General features: G+C 37.2%; 1 protein-coding gene across 2 annotated transcripts in view; it reads left to right on the forward strand.

Moving 5' to 3' along the window:
* Nucleotides 1–15,921, forward strand: part of LOC116306031 (vacuolar protein sorting-associated protein 33B) — a 34,733-nt gene that overhangs the window by 3,522 nt on the left and 15,290 nt on the right. The window contains exons 7-23 of one of the 2 annotated variants that reach the window (XM_031716059.2): nt 246–340; nt 788–892; nt 1,120–1,216; nt 1,510–1,587; nt 1,749–1,822; nt 1,982–2,068; nt 2,625–2,718; nt 2,997–3,071; nt 4,203–4,267; nt 4,843–4,897; nt 5,142–5,188; nt 5,693–5,761; nt 6,429–6,470; nt 6,756–6,951; nt 8,129–8,236; nt 8,918–9,004; nt 10,195–14,476. In XM_031716059.2, the coding sequence (XP_031571919.2) occupies nt 246–340; nt 788–892; nt 1,120–1,216; nt 1,510–1,587; nt 1,749–1,822; nt 1,982–2,068; nt 2,625–2,718; nt 2,997–3,071; nt 4,203–4,267; nt 4,843–4,897; nt 5,142–5,188; nt 5,693–5,761; nt 6,429–6,470; nt 6,756–6,951; nt 8,129–8,236; nt 8,918–9,003 (1,373 nt within the window). In that variant the 3' untranslated portion in view covers nt 9,004; nt 10,195–14,476. Of the gene's footprint in view, nt 1–245; nt 341–787; nt 893–1,119; nt 1,217–1,509; nt 1,588–1,748; nt 1,823–1,981; nt 2,069–2,624; nt 2,719–2,996; nt 3,072–4,202; nt 4,268–4,842; nt 4,898–5,141; nt 5,189–5,692; nt 5,762–6,428; nt 6,471–6,755; nt 6,952–8,128; nt 8,237–8,917; nt 9,005–10,194; nt 14,477–15,921 lie in introns of those variants that run through there. The other variant, XM_031716058.2, reaches the window with a different exon arrangement.

Consider the following 15,921-nt stretch of genomic DNA (forward strand, 5'->3'; position numbering starts at 1 on the left):
CGGTGATAAAAAAATTACAACAGCCTCGGTTTACTTGAAAGAGTAGTAAGGGAAAGGTCTGATGGCCGCTACTTATTATGTGATGGCTAGGTCTGGGAGTCAAACCCAAGACTCCAGAGATGAGGGATGAGTCCCCTTGTGCTACACCACCCTTGATCGCCCTGTAAGTATGCATGATGTGCGAAAACCCCTATGGTATTCATTTCATTACTGCAAATGACTACTTTTTTTTAATCATTTACCAGATGCAACACTAGATGAACTTGCCTTTGACATCATCCCACTAGACCAAGATATATTATCATTAGAGTTACCAGAATTCTTCAAAGATTTCTTTTTGGTAATAACCTTTCTTGCATCTTTACTCTTCAATATTAAATCTACAGTAACTCTAAAAGATGATACAATGCATAATTTAATTTGGTGAGAGGCAGTGCACAACACCTTTGCTTCCTTAAGCCTGATTCACACTAGCTTTAGAATTGGAATTGCAAGCAAAAAGTCTTTTCACACCTAGGTGATAAATGCGTTACTGACTGTGCATGGGTATGTTGCTAATCCAACACTAGCATGAACCAGGCTTAGTCATAGAAGTTTGTTCTGTAGCAACCATGACCTAATGATGTAAGACGCTTTTACAATTTTACATTTTTTAATGACAAGTTTTTTATGATTTCCCTCACCATTTTCCATTATTTCGCATCAGATATGTTCATGCTGCATTCATGCCCACTTACATTCTTACATTTCCTTTGACTATCAATGCTTTTGTTCTTTTTTTCCTTAGGATGGTGATCAGAGCTGGGTGTATTCAATAGCAAAATCGCTAATGATATTGCAATCAATGTATGGCACTATACCAGAAATATATGGATTGGGTCGCAGTGCAAAGGTAACATGAATGACAAGCTCTATCTTAAGGGTAGTGGACATATGATGACTGCATTTGTTTTGTTTAATTCTTGTGTACAACCAGAAATCTATTAGACAATTAAATGGTTTGCAAATCTAATCATTTTGCCAAACTGCCCACCTGCGATACTTTCAACTACAATTTATCATTGCTCCTCGTAAGTTTTCAATACAGCTGACATCTTAGAATTTTTCCCACCTTTTTAGATGGTAATGGAGATTCTTGAGGATCTAATTAAAGAAGAGGGTGAATACAAACCAGTAGATGGACCAGAAATTGGCAGTCTTATTATTATTGATAGAGGTAATGTTTTAAGACATTTGAATTGACTAGTGCTTTAAACAATGGCCGCATTGTCAGTAAAAAGGTCTATTCTATTTTGGTCTGGCATCGAGTGCTGTAGTCATTAGCCTCTGGTTTGGGAGAAAAATCATGCAAACATTTACAATTTTTCATAAAAGTTCTGTTTTGGTCATCTCAGTTTTGATGGGTTACCTGTGGCCACCACAGATAACCCAGTATTCTCCTTTCATCAACTGAAGGGTTTTTGTATTAGCTCAGATCAAGTAAACATTGTATGGATGTTTTCTTTCTAGATGTAGACCTAATAACTCCTTTATGTTCACAAGTCACCTATGAAGGGTTACTAGATGACACCTTCGGCACAAAAAGTGGTAAATAAATTGAAATAATGTGGAAGAACATGCATATTAGAATATTTTTCGTATAAGATTATATATTAATACCATTATATATGGCAAAGATTTTGCAAAAACTGCAAAATCTTTACATAAAAAACTTTATTTATTGCTCTTCATTCTTTCTTTATTTTAAGGTTTTATAGAGTTCGGTCCCGATGTCACTGGAAAAGACCAGACTGCCAAGCTTTTATTAAACTCAAATGATGCGGTTAGTTGTTCTCTGTTAGTAATCAATTACCCATGCTTTTCAAGGGTTACTGGTTGACAACTGAATGATCTACTGAAGAGAATGACACATGATCTAAACAGTTGCAGCCCAGCTCTGAAATATATTTACTAAAAAAATGATATGTCTTGTCATCTTCAGGTCTTTAGTGATATTAGAGATCGTCACTTCTCAAATGTATTTGGATATCTCAGTCAAAAAGCTAAAGTATTACAAAGTGGCTATGATGTAAGTATGGGCAGTTTACTGCTTTGGGACTTCCCTTGGTTAATAGCAGTAGTAGCACTCACCTCTTGGGTTCTTGGGGTCTTGGGTTTGATTCCTGGACTTGACAGTATGTGAGTAGAGTTTGTCAAGGGCGGATCCAGCCAAAATTTGGGGGAGGGGCACTAATTGAGTTTATTTTTTCCGTCAACACAACGGAAAGAAATTAAAAAGCATTAATTCTTCAGTTTTGTTTTGTTTTGTTTTGTTTTGTTTTCCTGGATCTGCCCTTGTTTGTTGGGTCTCTTGATCCAAGGGCTTTTCTTTAGGTTTAATTTAGTTATATATTTTTTGCTAAATTCCAATTCCATCTGTGATTTAACATCAGTGGCCTAAATTTGATCAGCCCAGAGGTTTTGCAGGGTATTGGAAAAATTTGAAGGACTTTGTTGGATGAAGTAGACAGCGAGTAAATCAGTACTACTAGCAGTAATAAATGCATTGTTTTGTATTAATGGCTTCTTGTCATATTTTCTTTCTTTCTCTTATTGGCCTTTTTTTTTTTTTTGATTTTCACTAGAAAAGACATGAATTGTCTTCTGTGACAGACATGAAGAATTTTGTATCAGTAGAACTGAAAGATCTAAGACAACAGCACAAGTCTCTTGCACTGCGTATGTATACAACTGTTAAGGTCCATAAAATATTCCTATCTTATCCCAAAGACCTGTAGTTCCATAATAGTTTTATCTTTTTATGGACCGGTATCCTAAAAATCAAGCGTTTTGATTGGCTGTTGGAGTGGGCAGCATTTTCTTTCTCTGACTGAAGTCCAGTATCCTATCCAGAGGCATAGGCACGGGGTTAAGGGGGCAAGGAAAAAAAATCCAACTCAAACATAATGCAGATTTTTGAATTTTGAATTTTGAATGAGACATGTTTGTTTTATCAGATATTGGTGCTTGTGAGGTGGTCCTGAAGAAGAAAGCAAATGAAGACTTTGAGAGACTTCTTCAAACGGAACATAGTAAGTTATTACAATTTCATCTTTTGTGGGATCCCTGTGGCTTGTCATGTTTTTATTGCCACAGGTAGCCCATTAGTAAAAAAACTAATCTTAAAAGAGATATCCAAGGCCCAGGAGTCAACGGTGGCTGTGAGCCACCTTCTCATTGACAGTCTATTTTGTATGTTAATGTTTTTGGGGGGGAGAGAAGAAAGGGATAATTTGCTGAGATTTAAGTAGGGAGTAAGTACCAGGGAAAATCCTGGATACATGAAAAAAGCCGTTTTTATATGAGTGGGAGTCATACAGTACTGACTTACAGCACATACACTGTACAATGTGCCATAACATAGAAATGGCTTCCCATTATCTTCCAATAAGTCATCCAATCACGGTTTGTAGTTACAGTACTGACTTACAGCACGTACACTGTACAATGTACCATAGAAATGGCTTTCCATTATCTTCCAATAAGTCATCCAATCATGGTTTGTAGTTACAGTACTGAATTACAGCACATACACTGTACAGTGTGCCGTAACATAGAAATGGCTTTCCATTATCTTCCAATAAGTCATCCAATCACGGTTTGTAGTTACAGTACTGACTTACAGCACGTACACTGTACAATGTGCCATAACATAGAAATGGCTTTCCATTATCTTCCAATAAGTCATCCAATCACGGTTCGTAGTTACAGTACTGACTTACAGCACGTACACTGTACAATGTGCCATAACATAGAAATGGCTTTCCATTATCATCCAATAAGTCATCCAATCACGGTTTGTAGTTACAGTACTGAATTACAGCACGTACACCGTACAATGTGCCATAACATAGAAATGGCTTTCCATTATCTTCCAATAAGTCATCCAATCACGGTTTGTAGTTACATTACTGAATTACATCACGTACACTGTACATTGAGGCATAACACAGAAATGGCTTCCCATTAGCTTGTTCCAATAAGTCATCCAATCCCAATGTAGTTACAGTACGGGTAAGGTACAGTACTGCTACATACAGTACTGCTACAGCATGGCTGGGTACTTGCCCTACAGTTTCCTACTCATATCAAAACCTCTCTAGTATCTCCTAGTTCGCTATATTTTCTTCTAATCACTTAAACTTTGATGTTTTTTTATCTAGATATCCTTGAGCTGGCAGATAATAAAGATTCACTTGTCTATATTGAGGAGTGTATGATGAGACAGGTTGGAATCGTGCTTGTGTGGTCTCTCCATTTTTGAATCTTCTGTGTATTACTTTCCTGTTTAGAGCAGTTTTCGTATGAATTGTGAAAAGCTCACGGCACGAACACGGTCGTGACACGGCAAGGGATACGCCAGACCAACCACATTGCACGAGAATTTACTCTCGATCCAATCAAATACCCGGAACACGGCATAAACACGGTCACGCCAAGGTCACGTCACTGACAGGCCAATCACATTGCGCGAGAAAAATAATCAGCCAATTAAAATTCTAGAAAACATCACGGTCACGGCAAGGCACGTACACGGCACTGAGCTTTTCACAGTCATACGAAAACTGCTCTGTTGGTTGTTTTGTTGCATGTTAACACCATCCTTTTGTAACTGCTGCTGCTATTTTTTTCTGCCATTTCTATCATTAACTTTACTCCCTTTTGCTGTTATTGCCCCTCATTTACAAGGATCCCTTTTACTGCGCTACATTATATATTTATAGTTTATGCTCTTTTATATCGTGTGCTTTGAAGTCAGTCAAGATATGTTCTTTATTTTACTTTTCCTTTTGCTCCCAACAGTTCTCCAGTACCAATGCACTTAGGCTGCTGTGTCTATTGTCTTTAACACACGGAGGTAAAAAACACTTCTAAAAAACTCCAACAAAAACGTCTGTATTCTTAAGCTTCACTCGTCTTTTTTCCTTTTATTATATTTACTCCACTCATTTCCTTTTTTCTTCTTTTCTTTTTTATTTGTTTGTTGAAGCTTAGTTACGAGTTTTCGTGTTTACTTTAGTTTTTAAGGGGGGTTAATTTAATTTCAAATAACAATTTTCTTTTCAATATTCATGATCTATTTTTTATTCCTTTTCTGTCAGGATTGGACCCTAAATTGCACAAGACTTTGAAACAACAATACCTACTCGTAAGAAAGTCGAACTTTCTCTTCTTCAGTGTTGCATTTTCAAAATATTTCCAACATAAGACCCCTTGCACTAAATCTCCACCTAGGATTGTTATACATCAAAAAGATTTCAATCCTCAAGAGAAGCGTATTCTTTTGTTTTGCCTACACACCTCTGCCCTCATCTCCTTTTAAGTTAAAAACGAAATTTCCCATCCCCTCCCCCCTGCTCGCCATTGGGAATTAGTGTAATAAAGGGCCTACATTGTTTAAGCAAAAGTTTCCCATCCCCTGCCCCCCATTGGAAATTAGTGTAATAAAGGGCCTACATCGTTCAAACAAAAATTTCCCATCCCCTGCCCCCCATTGGAAATTAGTGTAATAAAGGGCCTACATTGTTTAAACAAAAATTTCCCATCCCCTGCCCCGCATTGGGATTTTAGTGTAATGAAGGGCAACGTAGCTCGACGTGGTCTTCATTCGTTGTTTATAATCCTTAAAATATTTTGCCTTTTTTCTCGACAGAGTTATGGATACGAACATTTGAATACGTTTGTCAATCTCAAAAAACTTGGATTATTCACAGAGACAGATGTAAGGATTTTTTAACGGAAAAACCTTATGGTGTGGTAATAGGTAACCAAATCTCGCAGCATTGTTGCGTTGCAAGTTGCAGAGCAAATAGTGCTCTTATCACCACTCTGCGCTCAACAAATTTTCTCTCTTGCAAAGAGCAGAGAGAGTTTTTTTTACTTCACGCAACGATGAAAATTTGTTGCGCACGTAACAATGTCGCGCGACAAGTTGCGCGATTTTGTTACCCGTAATAACTCACCTTTAAGCCGAACTGCATCATTTCCTAAAGGTGTGTTAATGGCACAACATTGGCAACATTTTAAATACTTTATTGCCGGTATTACCGCACCTAAGGCATCGGCATGGACGTATAGTGTTATAATGTGAACAGCACGAACTAGTCAAATGCATGTCGTACTGTTTAGCTTTTAACACAAAGTAAAATTGATTTTTTTCAGCTAGTACTTGACTTTTTTTTCTACCGCTTTTATTCAATATGTTCCTTTTTCATTTCCTTTCCTTTTTCTTTTTCTAATTTTTTTCTAGATATTTTTTCTGTTTATGTTTACTGGATTCATATTTATTCCCTATTTATTTCTTTTTCCCCCATCCCTTTTCTTTCTTTTTTGTTTTAGGCTTTTGTTCGGCTTTACATTTAAGTCTTCCTTTTTTTTTTTCCATGCAGAGAAAAAATATTTTCAAAGTTACGAGCAAACGATTAAACTTGGTAAGTAGAGTTTGATGAATGATTTGGAACGAACCCTGATGACCGGTCATATACACGATCAAGGGCGGATCCAGCCAAAATTTTGGAGGGGGGGGGGGGGGGTTCAATTGAGTTTCTTCCGTCAACACAACGAAAAGCAATAAAAAAAAGCAGCATCTAATCAGTTTTTTTTCTGCTGAAGGGGTCTTCAGCCCCCTTTTGCCTCCCCCCCTGGATCCGTCCTTGACGATCATGATAGTGATGACATCCACTTCCTTTAATTCAGTTCTTTTCCAACTTCATCAGGTTCCTCGTTCTGCAGAAGAAATAAACTTGAAAAACCCATCCCACATGTCTTATGTATTCGGTGGAGCTTATACCCCTATCAGTTGCAAGCTAGTCGAACAGATTCAGCACGGAGCAGGGATATCGTCGATCGAGGACTTGGCAAGGTTAATGGGTGTCGAGGTATCAACGATGAGGCGTCCTGCATCGGTTAGACGTAAGTAAATGGTAAACGATTTTGTGATTGAAGCTAGGGGTGTATCATCATCATCATCACCACCATCAACAACAACATCATCATCATCATCTTCATCGCCATCATCATCCCTACCACTACCGGCACCGGCACTATCTATCTATCAGTTTTCTCTGTAATCACAGAGTGGGACAATCACGAACGGAACCCTCAGATCCATGCTAGGTGAAAGCCCAAGATCGAATTGGGATTTAGAAGTTGGTTTTTGCGGAGGGAGGAAAACCGGAGCACCCGGAAAACCCTCGAAGCACAGGAGAGAACCAACAAACAACTCTACTCACATAGAACACCGAGCTCGTAGGAACTCGAACCCCGGTCGCATTGGTGAGAAGCGAATACTCTCACCACTACGCCACCCATGCTTCCCAACTATCATCATCATTATCATCATCATCATCATCATCACTATTATCATCACCTTCATCATCATTACCATCACCATCATCACCAACATCATAATCACCATCATCATCGCCATCATCGCCACCACCATCAACATCATCATCACCATCACCGTCGTCATCATCAACATCATCATCGCCATAACCGTCATTACCACCACCACCATCATCAACATCATCTTCATCACCATCGTCATCATCACCATCATCATCGCCATAACCATCATTACCACCACCACCATCATCAACATCATCTTCATCACCATCGTCATCATCACCATCGTCATCATCACCATCGTCATCATCACCATCGTCATCATCACCATCATCATCGCCATAACCATCATTACCACCACCACCATCATCAACATCATCTTCATCATCATCGTCATCATCACCATCATCATCGCCATAACCATCATTACCACCACCACCATCATCAACATCATCTTCATCTTCATCATCATCATTACCACTACCAACATCATCATGGACGCGCCATCATCATTACTACGAATGACCAGCATGGCTTTATTTGCAGCTTTTTGTTGTCTCGTAAACAGTGCACACAATAGAGGAATCTGGTAGCGCCTTACTTTTAAAACCACCTCGTTCATCGTTTCTTTACTTAATTATCAATTATTAGAGTATTAATTATTAATTATCCTTGAATAATTACTAATTATCAATGGTTAATCACAGTTAATAAATTGTTTTTATTGTCGATTAATTATTAGATCCATCTGCCGGTAGCCCGCCAAAGAAGAGGCCTACACTAGTCATGTTTATGGGAGGTTGTACATATTCAGAGATCACTGCGCTACGGTTCCTGGGAAAACTAAAAGGTATATAACACGGTTGCCTTTGGAAGGATTTAAATCTGTAGGCATTTTATCTTTTCCATATAGCAACCATGACTGGTAAATAGGTAAGACCCCCGCTCCAGCTAGCTGAACTACAACAACAACAACGTATTTTATTGGCTCCTTATAAATAAATTTGCATTGGAGTTTATAACCAATAAAATGAAATATAATATAGTAATAATGAATGAATGATATAATGACCAAACTCTGAAGTGCGCTGTGATTGAACTCACAAAAGACTTCCCTTCCCCCTCCCCCTCCTACAATCCACTACACCCACCCCCCTTCTTCCCCTTACATGGGCTGCCTGTGGTTTGGGTTTTTTTCCGATGTAACGACCTTTGTACAGCTTGCCAATAAGTAAAAATTAATTACTTACGGCCCTCGGGATGCATATGGCTTATTGCCTCCGTTCTCGGTAATTAAGTATTTTATTTATCAATTGAGAAGGTTTTCTATCAAATGTTGCTCATTATAAATGCGAAGTCTATATATAGTTATAAACCTGGTTAATAACTAACTATATATTGACCTCGCATTTGTAATGAGGGTTATAACAAAAATAAAGCCTTGTGAATAACAAAGAAAACCGTGTCAATTGAGAAATAATATAACCGAGAGCTTTCTCCTGCTGATGAATTACTTCCTTTATTTGTACAGGCTGCAGTTACGTAATTGGAACCACATCAATCACTACCTCTAGACGGACTTTAACCTCGATAATCGAGCATACTACTGAAAGCTAAGGTAAGGTCCTAATTCAAAAAAAAAAAAAAAAATCTCATTCGTCTCTTCGTGCTTTTTCTTCGCTGGGCTTCCTGTGTTCGACACAGGTAGTCCAACAAAGGGTTACCGATCCCTCGATCCCAGTTCTATTCGAAAAGTTCTCGCCTCGCGGGATTCCCGAATTTTCGTATTCAACTGATTTATTATGAGTTTAATAACTCATAATGTGCGCATGTGAGAATAAGCAAATGGCATATTCGCTCTATGAGTTATTAAAGTCATTAATATTATTCTATATTACTTATAGTTACGATGTTTTACCGGAAATGTTCGTTCAAATTTCTTGAGACATCTTTAAAAAATATTTTTTATATTTGGGTAATCTTATTTTGTAAGTATTTTTAGAAACCAAATTTAATTGTAAAATATGAATGGCGATAACGCGCACTTACAGCTACGCCATACACGCCGTATAAGAAAATATAAAATACACGGACACACAGACAGACTGATGTACACAGTACTAAATCCAACGATTGCCAATAAAAATTTACAAACGTTTTTCGATTGGTTAGACTGGCTCTAAATGTATGCGTAAGTCATTTAATACAATATATGTAACAGTCTAATAATAATGGCTAATCAGTAAAAAAAAATATTTCAAAAGTAATAATAACTGAGCTAAACCGTCCTCTCCACGCTAAAGACTATCATAAACACATGCATATGGATTTTAGGATTTTAACTTTCATTCTGTTTAAAAGCGTTTTTATCACATTTTACTATCTTGTGATATTTAACGAACATCTCAAACACAAGCGCAAATCATTTAGAGTGCGCCAATTTGGCAATTTGAATCGGACTTGGCTTTAGCTATGAACTAGACTAAATTGTAAAGATATTCTATCTATTATTGGCTTTTCGAAATTTATTTGTATTATTGTTACTTCGGCTAGATTAGGGCATTTGTTATGCTACCAGGGGAATATTCCCCTGATGCTACTGATTCAATCCCCGTCTTAATTTGTATTGATGATAATGATGATAATGCAGCTGATGATGATGATAATGCTGATGATGATGATGGTGAAGATGATAATGATGATGAATTCTTTTTTCATGACATTGATTTTTTTTCATTTCTGTTTGTTATTATTATTTTCGCCGTTTTAAACTACAATTTCCCCTTCTTTTTTTTTTTTTTTTTGCAGTCAAAGAAACGCCGTTCATTTTTGTCTTTTCAAAGGTTGACCATCTATTACTTGAAAAAAGATTTTCTTCAGAGAAATGAACAAAATTTTCAAAATACGTCCACCATATTGAAAACCTCTCGCCACAGGTAGCCCACTTAATCAAAATATCGAAAGCCGCGTGTAGTGCGCGAGGGATGCGTACGAGTGTACGCACACATTACTTCAACACCCGAACATTAATTAACTATTCGGTATTCATAAGCCATTATCAGACAAACTAGAAACTAGAACTAAACCACTCTGATTGAAAGTACATTTCCAAGAATGCCTATAAATGTTTTATAAATGGCGATCAAATTGAGACTAGCAATATAAAACCGCAACGGCTCTGTCTTGTTATCCGTCAGACTGTCGCTAAAATTCCTATCTTTTTATCTTAAAAACCCATCTTAAAAACCGATTAATGTTTTAGCCAAATACTTGGCTTCCTTTTTCCATTCGTTATCTAGATTAAATTTGTTAAACGAGGAGGCTGTTTATGCCACATTCATTATTCATGTCTGATTCATGCTCTTTATGTCATTTATGCTTTTTATTTTTATTTTTCATTTCATATTGACCAAAAACGTATCTTATTTTCACATGGTATTGATAAAGTCTCATTCACAAGAGACAAGACAATATTTGATATGTACTTTATTTCTAGTTATTTCTTTTTCGATTGATTTCCTTTGGGGGTGGGGGTGGGGAAAGTAGTCAATCTCCTTTGCGACCAAAATCATTTGCCACTGGGAACCGTATTTTTCTCATGATGTTTTAGGCCAGTTACGAATCGCAAAGCCGTTTCAGGAACATGAGGGAAAATGATAACATAGATAACAAAATTGAGAAAAGTTTTGATCGAAAAAAAATCAAAAGTTTTCTGAAATTCAGCTCATATGATATTTTTGTCAATCTAACAGAATAAAAGAGTCAACAATCACGTTTTCCAAGCGCACCTGCTATCTTACTTTTGGCGGGTGAAGAGGGAGGATCCGGGGGGGTCAGGAACCTCTTTTCTTCGTTTATTTTCATGTCAATTTACAATGTGCATCCCTCCTGGACAACATTCAGGATCCGCCCTTGTTTTTCTCAGTTTATGAAATAATTCTCATATGAATGGATATTTCTGGTAATGACAAAGGAAGGAAAAGCATCGCCCACACATAAAAGTTATTATTTGACGATGTAAAGAGCTTTGATGGTAGTCAGGAAGTACCCAGTTGGTCTTAGAATCAGAAAATGAAGTTGTTAAACCGCTCAGACGCATAACAATCAGTAGAAGAATTATTTTTTTAAATGAAATTCTTGGTGAAGTAGAAAATTAGCCACCCAACGAAGTGAAACGTGCGATAGTTCACCATGAGGCGCCGTCCACACTATGCCGGATAAATTTGAATCCGCAACTTTCACACCGAAACCGAAAAAAAATTTTCCGTCCACACATGAAAACGGATGAAATGTTTCGCGTCCACACTAGTCCGATCAGAGGCGGCAAAAACGCTTCGTTGCACATCTGAGCATGTGCATCGAAGTTGAAATTGAGCCCGCGGTAAATTTTTAGCCTTCCCGCCATGTTCCCATGACAATCATGTCATCGTATTCGAAAATTTTGGATAAGAAATGTTCTCCGTCCACACTAATACGGCTAGCCGGCGTTTTTCAAAAGTGTTCCACTCTGGAAACTGTATTCGAAAAAATTCGTTTTCGGTGAAGAATTGTTCCGGATTCGCCCGGACTAGTGTGGACGGTAGGCCTAACCGAATAAATAAAAATTCGGATACAAATTTATCCGGCATAGTGTGGACGGGGCCTGACTTGAGTTGGGCATGTTTCTGATCTCATTGGTCTCAAACTGCCGTCGGTCGAGGAGCACTGGGTACAAGAGTTTTACCGCTGATTGATTGAGCATGTGCAGTAAATATATTAATTTGGGGAAACAGTTGTAGTAAGAAATCAATAACAAGAAAAAATTTGTTTTACATAATTTACATGCAAGCAATCATGAAAAAAAGATTTCTTCTCGTTTTTACTTTAATGTGGAGTAATAGTTTTATCAGAACTTTAAAATGAAGTCTAATACCCCATTCACACCAAGGCTTAAACATGTTTTAGAGTGGTTTAACTAAACAGGCTTGGAAAACTATCTACGAACACTGCACAATATTTGGTAAAATAATGCATGTAAACTATCCTTTGTCTTGCCCTGACAATATTTTAGAAACTTTCATTATATTGTAGGTTTCTAGTTTCTCATTTTTTTTCCTAATGAAAACATAGTTTAACTAAACGCGTTTAGGTGTGAATGGGGTATAAGATTCGAATTTCTTTGCCGCTATCAAAGTATTTGTGTTATTAAAGTTGTACAATAATCAATTTATCCATGGGATTTATGAGTGTTTTTAAACCAAGATAAAAACGGTATATGTGTTTGGCAATAGATAACGTCATTCCCTAGAGTGTCATTTCTTTGTTTAACGGTTGCATTTGAGAAGACACATGAATATGGATACAACTCAAATAAACAATCTTATTTTCAAGGGAATGACACGTGGTTTGAAATGGGAAAACATTACGCCTAAGGTAAAGCGGTTTGTCAATGGCGAGAAACACAGCGGTATATTTTCCAACTAGTTCAAAAGTAGTCTAAATAGGCGCAACACGAACAAGTCGCTCAGTGGAATTTCACAGCAGGATTCTAATTACATTTTTGCTTGTCATTGATAAGATGGAAAGATAAAACGCCAACGTAACCAATGTTAGATATATTGATTCGTGCTTACAATCGTAATAAAGTAATAACGAGAAAGAAATTTGCTTATCATATTGAATATGAACAATAACCATTGTAATTGTGAGTTCGTAAGTTATTTCAGTTCGTTGTAAGCTGTTGTCGTTTTTTGGTTGCATACAGCGAGAGTTTTGAGACAATTAAAGCCGTGGATTAATGTTTGATTTCCCAAATCTTTTTGCAAATTATATTCACTATCTGCTCGAAATAACACCTTTTGGGAAGTGTGTTTTTTTTTTGTGAGTTTGTTTTGTTTTGTTTTGTTTTGTTTTGTTTTTGTTTTTGTTTTTGTTTTTTGTTTTTGTTTTTTTGTTTTTTGTTTTTGTTTTTTGTTTTGTAAAGAAAGTCAGGAAGGGATTCGTTTTTGCCGTCTAGTGAAGAATAGTGAAAATGCAAACTTCCAGGGTCTCTGGTGGAGATGATGATGATAGGTGGTTGTAAATGTGATGTTATTGAAGGTAATGCCGGGATTGTGGTTGTAAATATGGTGGAGATCATGATAATGATGATAATGGAGGTAGTGATGATGGTGGTGGTGGTAGCGAAGGTGATGATGGTGGTGATAATGATGATAATGGTGGCAGTGATGATGGTGGTGGTGGTAGCGAATGTGATGATGGTGGTGATTATGATGATAATGGAGGTAGTGATGATGGTGGTGGTGGTAGCGAATGTGATGATGGTGGTGATTATGATGATAATGGAGGTAGTGATGATGGTGGTGGTGGTAGCGAATGTGATGATGGTGGTGATTATGATGATAATGGAGGTAGTGATGATGGTGGTGGTGGTAGCGAATGTGATGATGGTGGTGATTATGATGATAATGGAGGTAGTGATGATGGTGGTGGTGGTAGCGAATGTGATGATGGTGGTGATTATGATGATAATGGAGGTAGTGATGATGGTGGTGGTTGTAGCGAAGGTGATGATGGTGGTGATTATGATGATAATGGAGGTAGTGATGATGGTGGTAGCTAAGGTGATGGTGATCCTCTGGTTTCGTTTTGTATATTCAGCGGTGAGATTCCATGCATCTAACGACGAATTTTTCCGGTTCCTCCTTTCTCAGGTAGTAATGATGTATAACGGTTGTAGTGGTGATGATTGTTGTGTTTATGGTGTTAATAATAGAGATGGCAGCCATAAAGATGATAGTAGTAATGATGAGATAAAGATAATGGTAGGGGTAGTTATATGGTGGTGCCGGATTATGAGTGATAATAATAGTATTAAATAACGCTGGGGGATTCAATTACGCCATAATGAAACTATATAGTTACTTTATTTACTTAACTTACTTTACTTACTGCAGCCAAAAGCTGTATTGCGTTAGGATTTACTAACATAATTGAAATAAAATGAAAAGCTATATAAAACTAATGAGATCATCTGCCCTGGAATGGCTTATGGTCAACTCTTTTTATCTATTATACACATCAAGTGGTTCATAATAAAACTGTTCTTGCATCTTGCATCGGTTAAATGAAAGTTCTCGAGTTAAAAACATGAAAGAAAGAAACAGCACGTTTAAAAAAAAACGAATAAAACCGCCTTAAAGTAATTCATTTTTCAAAGCTAATGATAAAGATCACTCTTTCATTAAAAAGTAATGTTAACCACTAGATAAAGATAAGGTTATCGTCATTCTATCTTGCTGCTTTTCTGCTTTTGATTTTATTAGTTTATTGCCGTTTTTACATTTCTGACAATTGGACAGCGATGTTGTTCACAGTCGAAGGGTATAAGGGGCGTGGCAACAGTACGCTAATCATAGCTAATTTTCTTATTGTCTTCAACCTCTTACTTCAAAATAACGAAATGAATAGATATAATACAAAAGTTTTATGTAACTGGCGAGTCCTTGGTAGAGCAGTACCAGCAGTAGCAGTAGCAGTAGCAGTAGCAGTAGCAGTAGCAGTAGCAGTAGCAGTAGCAGTAGCAGTAGCAGTAGCAGTAGCAGTAGCAGTAGCAGTATCTGAGTTTATAAAATAAATTAAATAGTACGCACTCTGTGATTGGTTGATAGCCATGTTTGCATGAGGATATGTAAACACAGTTGTGACGTCACAACTTTCGTGTTTTCCCAGTACAAGTTCAAAAATTAAAAATTTACAGTTTCTTTCGAGGAAAAAAACGCCCCCAAAAATGTATTTTGAAGACGAAGTTCCAAATTTTGACTTGTGTCAGGGCCATAGGCATAACCCTATGGTCTCATGTAGGTCTTTCTGATCGTAATATCATGACAATCTCTCGTTGGTCACCGCAAAGAGAATTCCCTCAGGAGCTACAACACACGTCCTCCGTCAGGACAGCTGCGGTTGTTCAGCGACGTGCTTTCTCATGATTTAAATGCACCGCCCGATAAAGAATACATGTATTTCAAGGAAACAGTCAGCAGCTTCAAACTTTTTCCAGCGATAGCTCTTAAGCTCCACAAAATATCTTCTCGAGGCAAGACGAAACAATCAACTTCGCTGCCATGTTTTCTCGCTGTCAAATTGAGCAAAACCACGTTTCTTTCAACCGAGAATTCCATTCACAGCGACACTTGTTATCCACTTTTGATCACTTTCGTAAAGATAATCAATTCTGAAATCTCTTATTAAGATTTCTATTCAATCTTTGGACATTTCTTTGTATTTGTTTTAATGTTTTAGAATGATAAATGTTTAAAATAGCTAGCGATTCTTTCTCGCTTCACATTTGCCTCCTTGGCGTTTATTACACAAAATTTGATTGGCTAACGATCGAAGTTCGTGAAGTATGGAGAATTTGTATTTTGATATGAGAATCAAATTCAAATAAAGATTTATTTTCTTGCAAGTGGTAATGTTTTCCCTTAGTATTTATTTTATAAAAGCAATAGAAAACTTTTTTTCTCTGTGTTTACATAGCCTGATAGCAACACTCGG

The sequence above is a fragment of the Actinia tenebrosa genome, unplaced genomic scaffold (assembly GCF_029948245.1).
Source record: "Actinia tenebrosa isolate PJP-AT-01 unplaced genomic scaffold, QUT_ActTen_1.0 PGA_scaffold5__44_contigs__length_20552954, whole genome shotgun sequence".
In the NCBI taxonomy this organism is placed as follows: Eukaryota; Metazoa; Cnidaria; class Anthozoa; order Actiniaria; family Actiniidae; genus Actinia; species Actinia tenebrosa.